At 45.1% G+C, this 17,868-nt stretch overlaps 1 protein-coding gene and 1 pseudogene across 2 annotated transcripts; both read right to left on the minus strand.

Annotated features, from left to right (window-relative positions):
- Positions 1-352: 352 nt before the first annotated feature.
- On the minus strand, positions 353-871 carry LOC125910948 (60S ribosomal protein L24-like; annotated as a pseudogene).
- Positions 872-4,058: 3,187 nt separating this feature from the next.
- NIFK (nucleolar protein interacting with the FHA domain of MKI67) lies at positions 4,059-15,703 on the minus strand. 2 transcript variants are annotated; one of them, XM_049615746.1, is made up of 7 exons: positions 15,535-15,703; positions 14,449-14,586; positions 9,064-9,172; positions 6,963-7,174; positions 5,648-5,713; positions 5,453-5,524; positions 4,059-4,835 (listed from the first exon to the last, which is right to left on the minus strand). In XM_049615746.1, exons 1-7 carry the CDS (start codon positions 15,637-15,639, stop codon positions 4,653-4,655), a joined length of 885 nt encoding a protein of 294 aa, XP_049471703.1. In that variant the 5' UTR covers positions 15,640-15,703; the 3' UTR covers positions 4,059-4,652. The 2 variants fall into 2 exon arrangements, with proteins under 2 accessions (XP_049471703.1, XP_049471704.1); XM_049615747.1 differs by lacking the exon at positions 15,535-15,703 and adding an exon at positions 15,221-15,426.
- Between the last annotated feature and the right edge of the window lie 2,165 nt (positions 15,704-17,868).

Consider the following 17,868-nt stretch of genomic DNA (forward strand, 5'->3'; position numbering starts at 1 on the left):
GGGCTTGAACTCACGAAGCGTGAGATCATGACCTGAGCCGAAGTCAGACCCTCAACTGACTGAGCCAGCCAGGTGCCCCTGGATTCTTTAATAGTCAGATGTTTATTTAAAAATCTGATCTGTCAGGGTGCCCGGGTGGCTCAGTCAGTTAAGCGTCAGGTCATGATCTCACGGTTCGTGGGATCGAGCTCTTCATCAAGCTCTGCATCGGGCTCTGTGCTGACAGCACTGAGCCTGCTTGGGATTCTCTCTCCCCTCTCTCTCTGCCCCTCTCCTGCTTGTGCTCTGTCTCTCAAAATAAATAAACTTAAAAAAAAATAAACAATAATAAAATAAAATCTGATCCACCAACTTAGCGTTTTCTGCCAACTCAGGGTGAAGAAACCCTCCCAGGCTTTACCGTCTTTTGCTTAGGTGCTGCCTTCGTGGGAGCCTCAGCAGCCGCCGTTGCTGTCTACAGGTGCTTGCTTAGCCGTTTTTGCTTCCTTGGTAGCCCTGATGGCTTATTCTCGTTGAGCCTTCCTGACGTCAGGTTTCTGACCCCTCTTGGCCATTTTACCAGCATGAGATGCACCAGTGACGGCCCTCTGGAATTGGACCGTACAGGTGGGTTCTTTTCTTTTGAATTTCTTCTGTCCCTTTTTGTGTTTCTTCTGTAAAGTCCAGTTTCTCTGCTGAGGATTCCTCTTGGAAAGGAATGCTGACTTGCATTTTCATTAAGAAATTAGAAAACCTTCCCCTCAGTCCCGGCATAGGGCCTCCCATGTCCAGGGTAGATTTTGTACCCAGAGAAACTGACAGCTTGAACTTCGTGGCTGCAGCGGCCGCGAGAAGGAAAGATGGTGAAGAGAAAAAAAGCACAGCCGGAGCATCACCGCCCAACAGGCACAATTCTGTGCCATCTAATTTGATAAGAAAATAATCTACTCTGCACAGTGAGCCTACGTGTGACATTCGAGGTCTGCTTTTCTTGTTTTGACCTGATGGGTACTAACTGGTAACAAAAATACATAAAATTCATGGCATCCCAATAACATGGGGCAAAGTACATTGAGCTGGGGCGCCTGGGTAGCTCAGTCGGTTAAGCATCTGACTCTTAGCTCAGCTCAGGATCTCACAGTTCGTGAGTTCAAGCCCCGCACTGGGTTTCTGATGGTGCAGAGCCTAGGATTGGCATTCTGTCTCCCCTTCTCTGTGCCCCTCTCCTTCTTGTGTGTTCATGCGCTCTCTCAAAATAAATACACACACATATATATATATATATATATATATATATATATATATATATGGTTGTATATATATATGGTTGTGTTCCAACCTTTACTTAGGAACACTCAGCTTTGCACTTCATAGAATTTTCATCTGCTGTAACTTTGACTTTTTAAACCTTTAAAAATGTAAAATCACAACAGGCAGCATCTGACTTGGCCACCACACAGGATGCCCCATGACATAGTTCACTTTGGGCCACGGGACTATTTCTGCCTCAAGTGTAAAATAATTGTGTGTGTGTGTGTGTGTGTGTGCATACACACCCACTTCTGGGTTAAAGGATAGCAGCCATCTGCATCACAGCCACTGTATGGGAGGACAGCTGTCCTGGGTTCCCTAACCTGGGTCAGTCCTTGAACAAGAGACAGCCTTTGCAGTGGACAGTTGACTTTGGAATTCCTACCAGCACAGCTGATCTGAATTTCCATCTCATGCCACCAATCAGCCAGGGTTCCGGTTTCTGGAACATAATGATCAGTTGCCTTGGATGTGGTCACACAATATTGCAGATACTACCGGCAAAATACAGAAAGCCTCACTTTACACTGGTTTGCTCACTGGCCACCCCATTTTACGGCAAACATGCAGTCTGTCATGTCTCTCGTTGAACCTAGTATGTGGATTGATTCTTCTTCCTTTAGCTTTTTGCTCACTTTATAATAACAACACATACTTTTGCTTCCACATTATTTAAATGCTTATCTTCTCACTTCAAAAAACTACATTTTTACAGTCCTGGTCATACTGATTGTAGTTTTGAATCGTACCCTCGTTTGCTCCGTATCACTGCAAAATTTTATGTTTTACTGCCTGAGAATTTCCATTCAATTCTCGTCTGTTTTTCTCACTACAAAACTTGAAAATCAAAACACCAGCTTGATGGATTTTCTTGAAGACCCTAATCTAGTCCACAGGAAGATATTCTTTAGAAGCACAGAATTTCTATTTCTTACAAAAAATACCCATGGCCACGACACGCTAGAGATGGAATCCCCTAGCTCCAGGGCACATTTAAAAAAATAATTTGCACATTAAATGATGATGAATGGTGCCAGCCTGAACGGGGTGGATGGGTGGCAGGCTGGGAAGAAGGAAGTATTCAACTCCTCTTGCAATGTACACGTGTGAGCTTCACAGTGCATATGCCCGCTGGGAGGTGAAGGTGCAATGACGTGCTTCCCGGAGCTTTCCCAGGAGGGGAACCAGACGGACATCCAGATCCACAAGGCTGAGAAGTGGTTCAAAAAGGGGAGCAAGATGTTACGCATCAAATACGTATTGATGGGAATGCAAGCTGGTGCAGCCACTCTGGAAAACAGTATGGAGGTTCCTCAAAAAACTAAAACTGCCCTACAACCCAGCAATTGCACTACTAGGTATTTACCCAAGGGATACAGGTGTGCTGTTTTGAAGGGACACATGCACCCCCATGTTTATAGCGCCAAAGCATGGAAAGAGCCCAAATGTCCATTGATGGATGAATGGATAAAGATGTGGTGTGTATATATATATATATATATATATATATATATATATATATAATGGAATATTACTCAGCAATCAAAAAGAATGAAATCTTGCCATTTGCAACGACATGGATGTAACTAGAGAAGCGAAATTACGCCAAGTGAAATTAGTCAGAGAAAGACAGAAATCATATGACTTCACTCATATGAGGACTTTAAGAGACAAAACATGAACACAAGCGAAGGGAAACAAAACAATATAAAAACAGGGAGGGGGACAAAACAGAAGAGACTCATAAATATGGAGAACAGAGGGTTATGGGAGGGGCTGCAGGAGGGGGGATGGGCTAAATGGGTAAGGGGCATTAAGGAATCTACTCCTGAAATCATTGTTGTACTACATGCTGATTTGGATGTAAATTTAAAAAAATAAAAAAGCAAAAATACTTGAGTGTATTCTAGGCCAGCTACCATTCTAGACGTAAAAATCTGCTCTTTGCATACACTTGAAACAAATCCTTATTTCCATTTTATGTCAGAACACCTAGCTCAGTGTCTCATTATTAAAGACTTAACAAATACCAGATGAAAAAATGTTTGCTGGCAACGGGCATTTTTAGTAAATCTGGATTAGCTAAACAAAAGCAAATTTCAAGAGTATCAGAAACTTTAAAATAGTTGAGAAGGCGAAAACCTACTTGTTTACTTCACAACACCCAGGTCCTTATGATGGAATACTAGTCAACTGTAAAAAAAAAATCTTGCCATTTGCAACGACATGGATGGAGCTGGAGTATTACGCTAAGCAAAATGTCAGCCAGAGAAAGACAAATACCATGATTTCACTCAGACGTGGAATTTAAGAAACAAAGAGAAAAAATGAAAAAAAAAAAAGGCAAACCAAGAAATACTGTTTTTTAAAGAAAAATATTTACATTTGAGTGAGACAGAATCTGAAGCAGGCTCCTGGCTGTCGGCACAGAGCCCGATGCAGGGCTCGAACTCACACGCTGACATCGTGACCTGAGCTGAAGTTGGATGCTTCACCGACTGAGCCCCCCAGGAGCCCTGAAACAGACTCTTAACTATGGAGAACTGATGGTCCCCAGAGGGGAGGTGGGTGGGGGATGGGTGAAACTGGTGATGGGGATTAAGGACACTTGTGATGAGCACCGGGTGTTGTATGAAGTGGGGGGGGGGGGGGGGGGGGGGGGGGGGGGGGGTCACTATACTGCACACCTGAAACCAATATAGCACTCTACGGTAACTACACTGGAATTTAAATAAGCACTTAAAAAGGAAAAGACACCCAAATCCCACTTGCATATAAATGAATTGTAGAAAAAGTTTATTTGCTGGTCACTGATTCTTGAGATACAATTCCACATTGATGATACGAACACAAAATGACAGTCATTAAACCTTGCTAGCCCCCCAAAGACTTAACTTGGTAAAAGCACTCACGTACATATACTTGAAGGGCTTTCTCACTCTCCAAGTAATTTAACTTCCAGTTTCCATCACATGATGTTCAAGTGCTCTTATGGGTTAGCCGTGCACAGTCTAACAGAGAACCATGTAGATGGTCAAGCAAGAGTCTGTATTCTTTATCTGATGGTAACAATAAAAGCTGCAGTAAGTGGGGACTTTTCTATCCAGGAAGAGAAACTAAAGACAGCTATGAAATGTGCAAAGAAAACTAGAGACCAGGACAAAGAGGCAGCGTGGGCCCAGCTACTGCACGCTGCAATGCCAGCAAGGGCAGGTAAGCCGGTTACTGACCGTTTTCCTTACTGACAGTTTGTCCTCCAAGAACCCTGTCAATGGCTGCATTTCACTGCACGTAGTTAAATACAAAGAATTAGCCCTCACAATAAAATCACATTTTTCAGAAGAAATATAATACATTTAGAATCACTGATTGCCTTTTCTTCGTCTTTTTTTCCTTGAGCGTGTAGGTGTTTGAGTCTGCTGTGTTTCTTCTTTTACACCAGGCTGTTTGAAAACTATTTCGTTATCTTTATCGTCAACGTTCATTTTAGCCACTTCCGATTTTCGCTTCTCCAAAAATGTTGGTGTGCAAACTGGTGTGGGGCCCTGGATTCAATGAGTAAAACATTGTAATAGAGAAATAAAGGAAGATATTAGGAATGACTTTACCCCCCCCCCCCCCCCACCTTCCTTGCCCTATATTTTTACAAGTTCCCCGTGTTATTTTAGGCCTGTTTATACCTTTTGGTGATACAAGTGCACATAACACAGCCTAGGCCCTTACCAAAGTTAGTGTCAAGCTCACAATTAACTGGAATAGAACGTGCTCCATTATAGGGTATTAGGGAGAAAACTAGTCTCACATTTGTAAAGATGGTAGCCTCATTTCTCCCTACTGACTCAGTCACTTTGCCGAAAAGGTAAACAGTGCCATACGCTCACAGTAACTTTTGCTAAGCTCACTGCATCTACCAAATCACCAGGATTTACTAAAACAATCACAAGGTTAAATTTGAAATTTTAATAAAGTGACAGCAGCATGGACTGCTTTTCCTCTTTTATCTTTTTAAAGTAATCTCTACACCCATCATGGGGCTACAACTCACGACCCTGAGATTAAGAGTCACACGCTCCACCAACTGAGCCAGCCAGGTGCCCCTGCTTTTCCTCTTTCAAATCATTTCTATAATACCCCATTTCCAGAACAGTGAACACAATTTTACCTGGCTATCCACAGTCTGCTCAGGGGTGCCAGGAGTACACGGAGCTTTTTTCTTCTTCTTCTTTGATAAGACCTTCAACAAATTTTAAGAGACTTCACCAATCTGCATATTTATCAGCAACAGTAGTCTTGAATATGTATTTCCCCATTTATCTTTCCCTTATACCTGGCAGATAACATATAAAAAAAATTTTACCTGGCTATTTGTAGATTTCTGAAGACCAGTGTCTGAAGCACTTCTTTTTTTCTTTTTACATAAAACCTTAAATAAAGAAATGAACTGGCAATGTCACATATGTATGCCATTTACATGCTTAACTTATTAGATCCTTACACGCATAATCAGTAAATCCTCTCCAAATGACAAAGCATTTCAATTTAAAAACCAAAACTCATGATCTTAAGGCAAAACTGGGAGAGAGACCCTCACTAAGGAATGGGCACAGCTGTGGAGGTTGAAGTAGGGCCAAACCTGAAGTTGGCCATACAGAAACCCGAGTCAGATGTGAACCAGAGGAATGGTAACAACAAAAGCTACAGTTGGTTAAAGTCCGACTCTTGATATTGGCTTGGGTTGTGATGTCAACTGGGCTCCGCGTTGACAGTGTGGAGCCTGCTTGGGATTCTCTCTCTCAAAAAAAACAAAACAAACAAAAAATATATATATATACACACACAAATATATATATTAAAAAAAAAAAAAAGAAACGTGAACTGGAAGAATGTGAAAAGGCGGGCCCCGTCTTAGCCAAGTTCAGGATTGGGCAACGAAACAGGGCTGCTCTTGCAAAAACCAGCAAACAGGCTATGGGAGAGTCATTTTTTGCAGGCCTGTTTTGCAGCTTCACTGTCCCGGCTCCCACACGGTTCCCACGAGCGCCAGGGCCCTGGGACGGTGACACGCTATTTTAACACCTACTGGGAAAGTGTGTGTTTAGGATTCGAGCAAGAAGTGAACAGCCAGGAATTTGAAAATCCGTGCTAACTCATTTTCATTAAGTTGTCTCGTATATTTCAACCCCTGGCTCATTTAATTCGCAGAACTGACGCTTATTGGTTAATTCCAATCTATATGTTAAGAAGAAATATTTCTAATTCCAAAATCAGAATGGCAATAAGAAAGATCGTTGATTCACAGCCTTGATGTTTAAGGAGAGCATATAATAAACCAAACATTTCATTCTGAATGACATCTTCAATAGTTTTCTATAAGCATTATAGTTTTTGGTTAAACAGTGGTTTAACTTCAGTAACTTAAAAACAGATCATAAAAATTTTGCAAATGACCTAATCCCTTTCAAGAGTTTCCTCTTCTGTATAATGGAAATAACGAGATCTACGCTAACAAACTTTTAGAAGAAACCTACAGTGCAAGGTTTCAAAAACTTAGACAAAGCCTCAACACTGGGCTAGACACTTTATGTATAAAACCATAAACAGGCTGTAATTATTGAGGAACAAAGCTCACCCCGTGAAAAACTATGAAAAACATTTTGTGAAAGAATATTTACCAGTGGAGGAAAATCATAATCAATTCCTTTTTTGGCTAATCTCTTCCTGAGTAACTTTTCTTTCTTTTTAAATCGCTCCTCCATCTGTAGCTTTTGAAGAAGTGTCCGATTCTGATTATACCGTTTCACTGCTGGAAAGGATGGCTTTTTAAACGGAATATGCCACTCTCTAAAAAGTTCTTCGTGTACCTTTTCAGGTGGTATAAAATGACCTAGATGTAAGAGAAAGAAAGAAAAGTGTTTCCAAACCAACGGGACGGAGAGGATTCAATGTTTTTGTCAAGATAATGGGTCTCCCGTTTTCAAGAGCAAGAGTGAAAGAATACGGGGGCGGGGGGGGGGGGGGGAGGGCGGCTAAAGGAAAGGCACACAGCCAACAATTATTGTTAAACGCCAAGAACTAATCCAGGAGCCAGGAATACGTAAGTGAACAAGAGGAGTCATAGAAGGGCATGTCGTGGTGGCATCAAGCCTGGGGGCAGGGGTCCTTAAAGCTCGCAGGATCTCAGACTGTGACCTGCCGTAGCAGAAAGATCCCGTTCAGCTCATCTCTGCGTACCTACCTCTCCAGGACTAAGCCAGCTTCCCCTGATCTCCATCTCTCTGCTTACGGGCCCTTTGCAGGCCGTGGCGGCACACCGGGACTGTTCGCAAAGGCAGGCCCAACCCTCGACATCGACTTTCAACCGACACGTGGTGAGTTGGTAAGTACCCCAGTTCCCTCGCCTGGGGGTTGGGGTAACTCGGTCTCCCCGTGCTACCCAGCAGGATGGAGCCCAGCCGCCTACGCACTACGGTGCTTGCCAGCTCACCCTCAGTGACTTCCTTGTCCCCGGACTTCTCTACTCCCTACAAGGATTTTCCTCGGCTCACCTCCAAAACACACTACTTCCACTCAAAAAAAAAAAAAAGAGAGACAACGCGGCTAATCCTCCATTTGAACTCCTATCAGAGTTCAGAACCTCTCGTGTGATCTTTCGAAGTAAGACCCAGCACAGCACTGATCCTACACATGCCGTCCCGACATGTTTTCGGTCGCCTCTTGGGCCCATCTCCTCCCGGCAAGAGCCATGCTTTTTATGTGCGAAATGAATCCATGACCTCGACGAGGCTGCTGGGATTCTCTCTCCCAGCGACGGGAACCGAGGGAGGGTGATGCTGCCTGGGCAGGTCGTCAGCCGCGTGTGTGGCTCCGGCACCTGGGATGGTCACACAATCCACCATCAGTGCAGAGAAGCCAAAACTTAGACTCTGCCTCCAGAGGCACCGGGCTCCGGACAGGGGTGCTCTGCGAATGCAGAGCTGGCAGCCCCACTCTCTGTGGGCCGCACTGAGCTGGTGTCGCCCCCCTCTGCTCCTCTCTTGTGGACGAGCCGCGGCCACCGTCATTCACACGACTCTCAGATGGGACTTCTTGCCTTTTAAATTTTTTTTTTTTTTAACGTTTATTTATTTTTGAGACAGAGAGAGACAGAGCATGAACAGAGGACGGTCAGAGAGAGAGGGAGACACAGAATCTGAAACAGGCTCCAGGCTCTGAGCGGTCAGCACAGAGCCCGATGCGGGGCTCGAACTCACGGACTGTGAGATCGTGACCTGAACTGAAGTTGGCCGCTTGACCGACTGAGCCACCCAGGCGCCCCGGGACTTCTTGCCTTTAACCTTATCCCATCTAGGACCCATTAATGGCTTCCCCTTGTCCTCAGGATATCTTCTCAACTCCCAGATTTACATGCCCGGCCATCGGTAACCTGACCTCCTCTCATCTCCTGGCTCCCCTCACATTCCTTCACAGGCAAGTAAGTACCATCAGTCACCTCTCGCTTTGCACGTGCTGTCCCCTGGCGCACTCCCATTCAATCTTCAGGTTTCCACCTAAAGACCCTTCCTCGGGGGGAGCCTTCCACATCCCATGAGTGATCGGGCACCTGCCCTTCCATGCACTCCTAGTGACTCGTCCTACTTCCATCTCGGCACACACGGCTCTCACTCTAGCAGATTTTAAAATCCCAACTGGAAATCTGTCTAGAAAATGCACTCCTATCTCTGCACCTAAGTCCTCACAATGCATCCCCACAGAATGCGAGAGAAGAGCACTTACACTTCAAGAGTCTTTCACCAAAAAGGTAGTTGTTCATTGTTTCAGCAACTATCTTGGCAACATCTTCAGACGCAAACTCCACAAACGCGTAGCCTTTACTATTTCCAGTCTGCAATGGAACACCCACCAACAAAAGCAGAACAATCAAATTCTTACCAGTACTGAAACTCTTAAAATGCCATTAATTTAAATAACGTACGTAAGCCCCATTTCTAAATAACATTACGACACCTTTAATTCTAACTTCAATGCACGGTGTGGGGATTGTTACGGGAAAAGAAAAAATCCAAAATAGTCTGAACTATCTTGAGTTGTTCCTGGGATTTCTTTTTGTATTTTTCATCTCATTTGCTTATTTTGAGAGCGAGTGAGCAAACAGGGGAGGGGCAGATAGAGGGAGAGAGAGAAGCTCAAGCAGGCTCCACACTGTTAGTGCCAAGCCCAACTCAGGACTTGAATCCGTGAAATGTGAGATCATGACCTGAGTTGAAACAAGAGTCAGACGCTTGGACTGAGCCACCGACGCGCCCCTGAGGTATACCTGAGATTCTGATCACGTGATAAATACACTACTAGTACAACTGGAATTTACTGCATAAAGGAAATCTGGTAGGGCTCACAGTCCTTTACTCATCACCAGTTTCAACGGTAGTCACTTTATTCGTGTATTAACAATGCCCAGCAGAGGGGTGCCTGGCTGGCTCAGTCTGTAGAACATGGGACTCTTGGTCTCAGGGCTGTAAGGTCTAGCCCCACGACCGCACGCTCGGAGTGGAGCCTACTCAAAACAAGACAAAACAAAACAAAACAAAACAGGCGTCTGGGTGGCTCAGTCGGTTAAGCGTCTGACTCCTGACTTTGGCTCAGGTTAAGATCTCATGGTTTGTGGGTTCAAGTTCTGTGTTGGGCTCTGCACTGACGGTGCAGAACCTGCTTGGGATTCTCTCTCCCTCTCAAAATAAATAAATACTTAGGTTGTTTTTTTTTTCCCTGAAGTGTATTGATTTATTTCGAAGGTGGGGGGAGGGGGGCAGGGAATCCCAAGCTGACTCTGCACTGTCAGTGTGCGGAGCCTGATCTGGGGCTCGAACTGGAGAACTGTGAGACTGTGACCTGAGCCGAAATCAAGAGTCGGTCGCTTAGCTGACTGAGCCACCCAGGCACCCCAAATAAGTTAATATTTAAAAAACAAAACAAAACCCAAAACAACGCTCAGCAGATAGCGTGGTGGTTCACAGAGAAAGCAGGTAATATAATTTTCATTCTACACATAAGAACTGGGAAGACACTAACCCCTCAGTGTCACCAAGCTAATCAATAAAATACTGTGTTCATTTTCGGGGCACCTGGGTGACTCTGCTGGCAGCCAGCTCTTGATCTGAGCTCAGGTCTTGACCTCAAGGTTGTGAGTTCAAGCCCCGTGTTGGACTCCACACCCAGCATGGCACCAAATAAATAAACAAACAAATAAATATTGTGTTCCTTTTCACGTTTTCTAGCGACCGGTCGTCTTCATGACTGATGGTAAAGGGATGCTGCCAACATCTCCTGAAATGCACATCCTGGGTTCCTGCTCTCCACACAACATAGTGTGTCCTCTCACTTGTCTTAATAACAAGAGCACGGGTTCTAGAGTCCAAATGCCCAAGTCTGGATCCTAGCTGTGACAGTTAGGCAAGTAATGTTAAGCCTCAGTGTTTCATTCTATTAAATGGGGAAAGAATAAGCACTCTCGCGGGGCTGCTATGAAGAAATAATCTGTAAGCGCTCCAGGGGATGTTAGTCAGGCATTTGAATGTTCTTTAGAGTGGCAGAGGATGCCATCCCCAAATATGCTACCCCGGCATAAGGATTATTTTGAGCTGAAGGCAACCGGGAAGTAGTGGATGACGAAAAAGCCGTTTGCCGTCCTCCATTTGCCTAAGAGCAGGACACGAATTTACAGGGTTCCGGCCAGAAAATCTAGGAGTGTAGGTGAAAGCCAATCTTTCTTCCCTTACGGCTCCAATTATCAGTAACGATAACTATTTCACAATTTTGCATTAAACATATCTTTGGCTACGGATCAAAATTGGTGACGAAATTAAGGAAATGAGCAGGAGGCTCCTTTGTAACACAGCGGTGCCGCTAACCAGCAGCTCTGGGTGCGTCAGCTGTCAGTTACCTGCAGCAAGATTATGGTAAAACTTTGTATGTCTGAAAATCCCTCATAATACCACCTCTTTTTTTTTTTTTTTAAAGTTTGTTTGTTTGTTTATTTATTAAGAGGCAGGGAAGGAGGGAAGGTGGGTGTAAGCAGGGGAGGGGCAGAGACACAATCCCAAGCAGACTCCACACCATCAGTCCAGAATCCTATGCGGGGCTTGATCCCAAAACTGAGAGATCATGATATGTGCGGAGGTGCGCTGGATGCTTAACTGACTGAGCCATCCAGGTACCCCCTATAATCCCAACTCTTAACAGGGAGGGGGAAAATGGTGGAGTGGAAGACACACACTGATTCCAACTTACTGTACCACATTGTAAACAGGCATAAACCTTCTGAAAAGTGACTCGAAAATACATGTCAAGTGTCTAAAAAAAGAAACAAATAAAAAACCAAAAAAAGCCAGGGGTACCTGGTGGGCTCAGTTGGTAGAGCATGTGACTTCTGATCTTAGGGTTGTGAGTCTGAGCCCTACATTGGGTGTAGAAATTACTTACAAATAAAATCTGTAGGGGCGCCTAGGTGGTTCAGTCATTAAGTGTCTGACTCTTGATTTTGGTTCAGGTCATGATCTCCTGGTTTGTGGGATTGAGCCCTGTGTTGGGCTCTGCTCTGACAGCATGGAGCCTGCTTGAGATTGAGATTCTTTCACCTTCTCCCATCCTTCCTTTCTCCCTGTCTCTCCCCTGCTTACCTGTGAGCTCTCAAAATAAACTAAAAGAAAAAAAAAAAAAAGAAAGCGCCAAGCTTTTACCTAGTAGTATCAGAATGTTGGAAGTACTGTGCAAACAGTCAAAATTGGGGTGAGTGGGGAAGGTGGCAGCTTTATTATGCAACAATGCTGAAAATGGTACATTTTAGTGCATCTCCTTAAGGAGTGAGCTTTCTAAAAGAAAACTGACCTGAACTCTTCTTCAAAAAAGCCAATGTCAAGAAAAGCAAAAACAATTAAGCCAAAAGGGCAAGAAGACTGCTCTAGATATGCTAAAGAGCTAGAACCAAACACAATGCATGAACCTTGATTGGATTTCAGAACGGGTAGGGGAAAAATAATCTTCTGATTATTAACTGAAAAAATTGAGCTAAAGAATAAAATATAAACTTGAAACAAATATGACATGTATGTTCATTCATACATGAACATGAAACATATAAAGGGGTTCCTGGTGCTAGCTTAGTAGGTTATGCGTCTGGCTCTTGGTTTCGGCTCAGGTCATGATCTCATGGTGGCGGGGCTGAGCCCCACGTAGGGCTCTGTGCTGAGCATGGAGCCTGATTGGGATTCTCTCTTGCTCTCAAAAAAAAAAAAAAGAGTAATGAGAAGAACTGGATTCATGAATAGTAATTCCCTGGACTTGGGGAGAAAATGAAAAGGATTGGGGAAGGGTACAAAAGGGGACCTCAAGTCTACCTATAATTTATTTCTTAAAGAACAAAGATCTGAAACAAGTATGAGATATAGCTGACACCTGATGAAAGTGAATGGTGGATCACTGAATAGTCATCAAATATGCCAGCAGACTTTAGGATGTTTAAAATACCTCACCCACATAATACACAACCCTTACAAAGAGGCAAATGGAAAAACAAGGGGAGGAATACAGACAAATGTTATTTTGCTTAGGATGGGAGACACTAGGGCATTTTAAGGTTAAAATCCTCTTTAATGTCGAGATGTTGCTTTGACAACAAAAAACTTCGGATCTATGCTTTTATGACAATCAGCAGATGACAGGTGCATCTCTCTCCCCTCACACACCAAATCGAATATAAAAGTTAACTTTGATAAAATGTGGAAAAAGTGTATCAAGAAAAAACAGATTCCAACAGTGAGAGGTCTATGGTTAATAACCCAAAGCGGATGTGTGCAGGGAAGAAAATACAGTGGCCGCTCCTCTATTAGGAAATATAACAGCAACATTTATAAAGGATTTACTGCCGGTATCAGTCACTGTTCTAAAACTTTACATTCACTACCTTGTTTAATTTTTCATCATATTCTTCTAGGAGGTGGATGCTATTTTATTTTATTCACATTTTACAGACAAGAAAATTGAAGCATGGAGAAATTACATAACTGGTCCAAGGTCATACAATGAGTGACCTGTACAACCAGGGTTCAAACCTAGGTGGTCTGGCTTCAGTGTCCTTATACTTAACTACTCAGTATACAGCCCTTTGCTATCATAGGAATGCCTGTGCCAGAGGCTAATACAAGACATTCGTACTTGAGGCACCTGGGTGGCTCAGTTGTTTGCATGTCTGACTTTGACTCAGGTCATGATCAGGTGTGTGAGTTCGAGCCCCACATTGGGCTCACTGCTGTCAGCAAAGAGCCCACCCCGGATCCTCTGTTCCCCTTTTTCTGCCCCTCCCCCACTTGTGCTGTCTCTCTCTCTCAAAATAAACATTAAAAATAAATATTCTTGGGGCGCCTGGGTGGTTTAGTCGGTTGAGTGCCTGACTTCGGCTCAGGTCATGATCTCACAGCTCGTGAGTTTGAGCCCTGTGTCGGGCTCTGTGCTGACAGCTCAGAGACTGGAGTCTGCTTCGGATTCTGTGTCTCCCTCTCTCTCTGCCCCTAACCCACTCGCATTCTGTCTCTGTCCCTCTCAAAAATAAATAAACATTAAATAAATAAACAAACAAATATTTTTGGGGTGCCTGGGTGGCTCAGTCAGTGGAGTGTCTGACTTCAGCCTAGTTCATGATCTTGCTTGTCCTGAGTTCAAGCCCCGAATCAGGCTCTGTGCTGACGGCTCAGAGCCTGGAGCCTGCTTCGGATTCTGTGTCTCCCTCTCTCTCTCTGCCCCTTGTCTGCTCATGTCCTATCTCTCAAAAATAAACATTAAAAAAAAATTTCTTTTAAATATTAAAAAAAAAAAAAAAGATACTCATACTTGTTCCTCAAACTGAAGTTCATGTACCCGTGGCCTAGTAACCATAGAATAAATAGGATTCATTTATCAGGATTATCAATTTAAATTGAGGATTTGGAGCAATTTAAAAAAAAATAGCAAAACAAACATTTACATTAATACTGATTGTGCCTTTGCCTGTTGCCGGTTCTAAATCTTACCCTCCCCTTTCTGATATGAACTGTGATAAACAATAGTATATAAACGTGCATTGTAAAGTGTCAAAACTTACTTGTAAGATATAAAACGATCTAATCTTACCCGTTTACTTCTGGACAGTCTGAATCTCGTAACAGTACCAAACTGGGAGAAATATGCTCGGATCTGGGTTTCGTAAAGCGCTGGAGGTAAGTGGCCCACATAGATTACTCCAGGAGTAAGTTTCTCTTTCTCCTTTCGCTGAAGACGTAAAGACCAGGTAAACAAAACTTTTAATTAAAAAAAATCACATTGCAACACAACTTCAAGACTGCTGGCTTTCAGTCGAAGACAAAAGACTTGCCCTGCATTTCCAATGACAGAGTAGTAATTAAAAACTTTGGTGTTTAACGTCTACTTCCCCAAGAGGGCAGCGGTCTAGTGGTAGGTAGGTAGTCTTAGCCTCCAGTATCACAGCACCCAGCGCCCTGTAAACGTTCAGTAAGTATATGCTGAATCGATGGATAAGCAATATTTGCACACATCATTTTAAATCTTCTGGCCAAACTCCACACAAATATACCCTTCAATTTTGCTTGCAGTTCACCGTTTACTCACACCCACTGAACTGAACAATTTGAAGACACTGACTTTCACAATCCCGAACAACCTTCTAGCACCTCAGTCATGCCCTTGCTTTCTATAAGCAAGAACTTTCACTTTTGTCAAATGTGTGTTTTATGCTTAAAAACCAAGGCAAATACAACTTGATGTCACGGGCCCTAGTCAGCCAATGAAACTCGGCAAACACTGTCTTTTAAGAACTCCAAAATCACCAACTGGGCAAACAAAACTCTCAAATTCGGGGGCAAGGCGGAGGCGTGACAGCTCTAACCTGGGGTTGATTCCATTCCCAACTGCTGGCTCTCTTCCCTGGCATCACCCCGATTACCTCCCGCGTATTTCCATAGGAGACCCCTAAGGCCTACACGGCCAAATTCCATCTCTCCATCGGCATACCTCTTCCGGTCTCGGGGAGGCCTTGGCCTCCAAGCTCGTTAAGGCCGGCGGGCCACCCCGAGAGACGCTGGCGCGAGCAAGGCGAGGAGCGCGGGGGCAGGGAACCGCACGGGCTTCCGCGCTGTCCCGGAGACCCCCAGACCCGGCTTGCCGCCTCCCCTCTCAGTTCGGCCCGCGGTGGCTGCTCACCTGGGTTGCGCGCCGGCGAGACTGCGCCACCTCCTTCTGAAACTTGGCCTCCTCCTGCGGGTTCAGTGACAGGAACGGCTTAGCCGGGCCTGCAAAGACCGCCATGGCGACAGCTTCCAAGCCGAAGAGCTCCACGCGGCGGCCCCGGAAACGCCGAGCACTCAGGTCCTCCAAAGCGGAAGTGGAGGCAGGAGACCTGCGCGGCGAGGCGCGGGGGGGCGGGGCATAAAGCGCGGGATGGGGCGGAGCCGGGAGGGGCCCGAGCGAACACGGGCGCCCACTGCTGGCCGGGCCCCGCTTGGCCTTGCTCTCTTTCCGGCCACCTGTCTAAAATGGCAGACGCTAACTTGTTCCCGTCTATGTTGCGGCCAACCAATTTCAAAGAGAGGTTCGAGCCCCACGTTGGGTGTAGATTCCTTAAAAATAAAATCTTTAAAAACAAATAAAACACAACCAAGTAAATTTGAAGATCTAAATCGCTTTATTAAATGACTCATGAACCAGGCGGCATCCTATCTACCAAGTAGAAAGGAACTCCGTGGAGCTGCAGAAAAGGAAAGGTTTTTAAAGGCAAAGGGGATGGGAGGGGAATTATTAGAAAATAATGCATTGTCACCTGTCACCCTCCTAAGGCAGAGGGAAGGCATCTATCAGAATGACCTCCAGTTTGGCAGATTAAAGTTTACGGGGGTGGGGGTGGGGTGTGAACTATAGTCCAGTTAGGTATTAAGTCTTCGTTTACTTACATGGGTCCTTAACATAAATGACTGCATTGGGGGCTAGTAGTTTTCTAAGATCAAGAGTTTCTGAGATCAAGAGTTGGATGCTCTACCAACTGAGCCAGACAGGTGCCCCTGGATTTTGTTCTTTAACACAGGGAAAGTAGGGTGTGGAGTGGAGTGGAGGCGACAGCAGCAATCCAAACAGAGCTGGTGCAGGGGGATCGTGGTGGCAGGTGTTCTGGCACCCGGGACGGCCAAGTTTGGCGGGCGCCCAGGTGTATGTGTGGGAAGAGCGTACAGTAAGCCTGTACAGTAGAAACACAGAATCCGGGGCCCCATCCCAGACCTATGAATCAGAATCTGCTTAGAAACAAACCCCCTTTGCCCACCGGGCAATTCATATGCTCCATAGATCTCACTTTGGGTAACAGAAACAGAGATTTGGGGATCGATCACTGTACTGGGTGAATTGTGTCCTCCCCAAGATAAATTTAAGTCTCCCCTCTGCCACCATACATGTGATGGAAACAGAGCCCTTGCAGGTGTCATCAAGACGAGGTCATGCTGGAGTAGGATGGGCCCTATTCCAATAGCTAGTGTCTTTACATGAAGAGAGAAATTTGGACACACACACACACGCACACACACACAATGCCACTTGATAACAGAGGCAGAGACTGGAGTGATGTGTTTGCAAGCCGAGGAATGTGAAAGATGCCTGGCAACCAGCAGAAGCTAGGAGAGGTAAAGAAGGACTCTCTCCTAGTCTTCAGAGAGACAATGGCCGTGCCAACATCTTGAATTTGGATTTCTGACCCCAGGTTCTCACTGCAGCCCAGACTTCACCGGCTTTTTTTTTTTTTCCCCTTCCAAACCTTTGTCAGTCACTCTCCTTTAACAGTGACTGCTGGTGATGTTTATCCTGGCCCTGTTGGGTAACATCTCATTGGGCTGTGCCTCTGCTGCCCAGGACCCAAGGGTCACTCTGGGACCTGGACAGGTGGTCACAGGAGTTGATGTGGCATCCTGTTCAGAGAGCCTGGGAACCGTTAACCCCTGAGCCCTGTGCTGGGGGAAATCCCCAGCTTTTTCATCCATAAGGAAGAGTTTGGGTGACATGATTGTGAAGGTCGATCTCTTGGGGGAGTCTGTGCCCTCTGGTGCAGTAGGGACACTACTTTTTATTTATTTTTTAATGTTTATTTATTTTTGAGAGAGAGAGAAAGAGGGGGAGAGTGCAGGGGAGGGGCAGAGAGAGAGAGAGACAGAGGATCCGAAGCAGACTCTGCACTGATAGCAGGGGGCTCAAACCCACAAACTACGAGATCACGACCTAAGCCCCAGTTGGACGCTCAACTGACTGAGACACCCAGGAGCCCCTGGGGTATGTCTTTCTTATGCCACTTCCTTACCCAACTCTTATGGCAAGTCAAGATTTCCCTGGTCTTAAATCATGCCATGACCAGATACCAGCGTAGAGCCCATGAGGATTATTCAGGCTGGCCAGTCCTAGGCTAGTTACCTTGCCCTGCCTTGCCTTTCCTGCAGAAACCCCAGTAAAGGCATCTGGTTCAGGTTTTCCCTCAGTCCTGCTTCTGCCTCCAGACCAAAC

Source organism: Panthera uncia (genome assembly GCF_023721935.1).
Source record: "Panthera uncia isolate 11264 chromosome C1 unlocalized genomic scaffold, Puncia_PCG_1.0 HiC_scaffold_3, whole genome shotgun sequence".
Classification (NCBI taxonomy): Eukaryota; Metazoa; Chordata; class Mammalia; order Carnivora; family Felidae; genus Panthera; species Panthera uncia.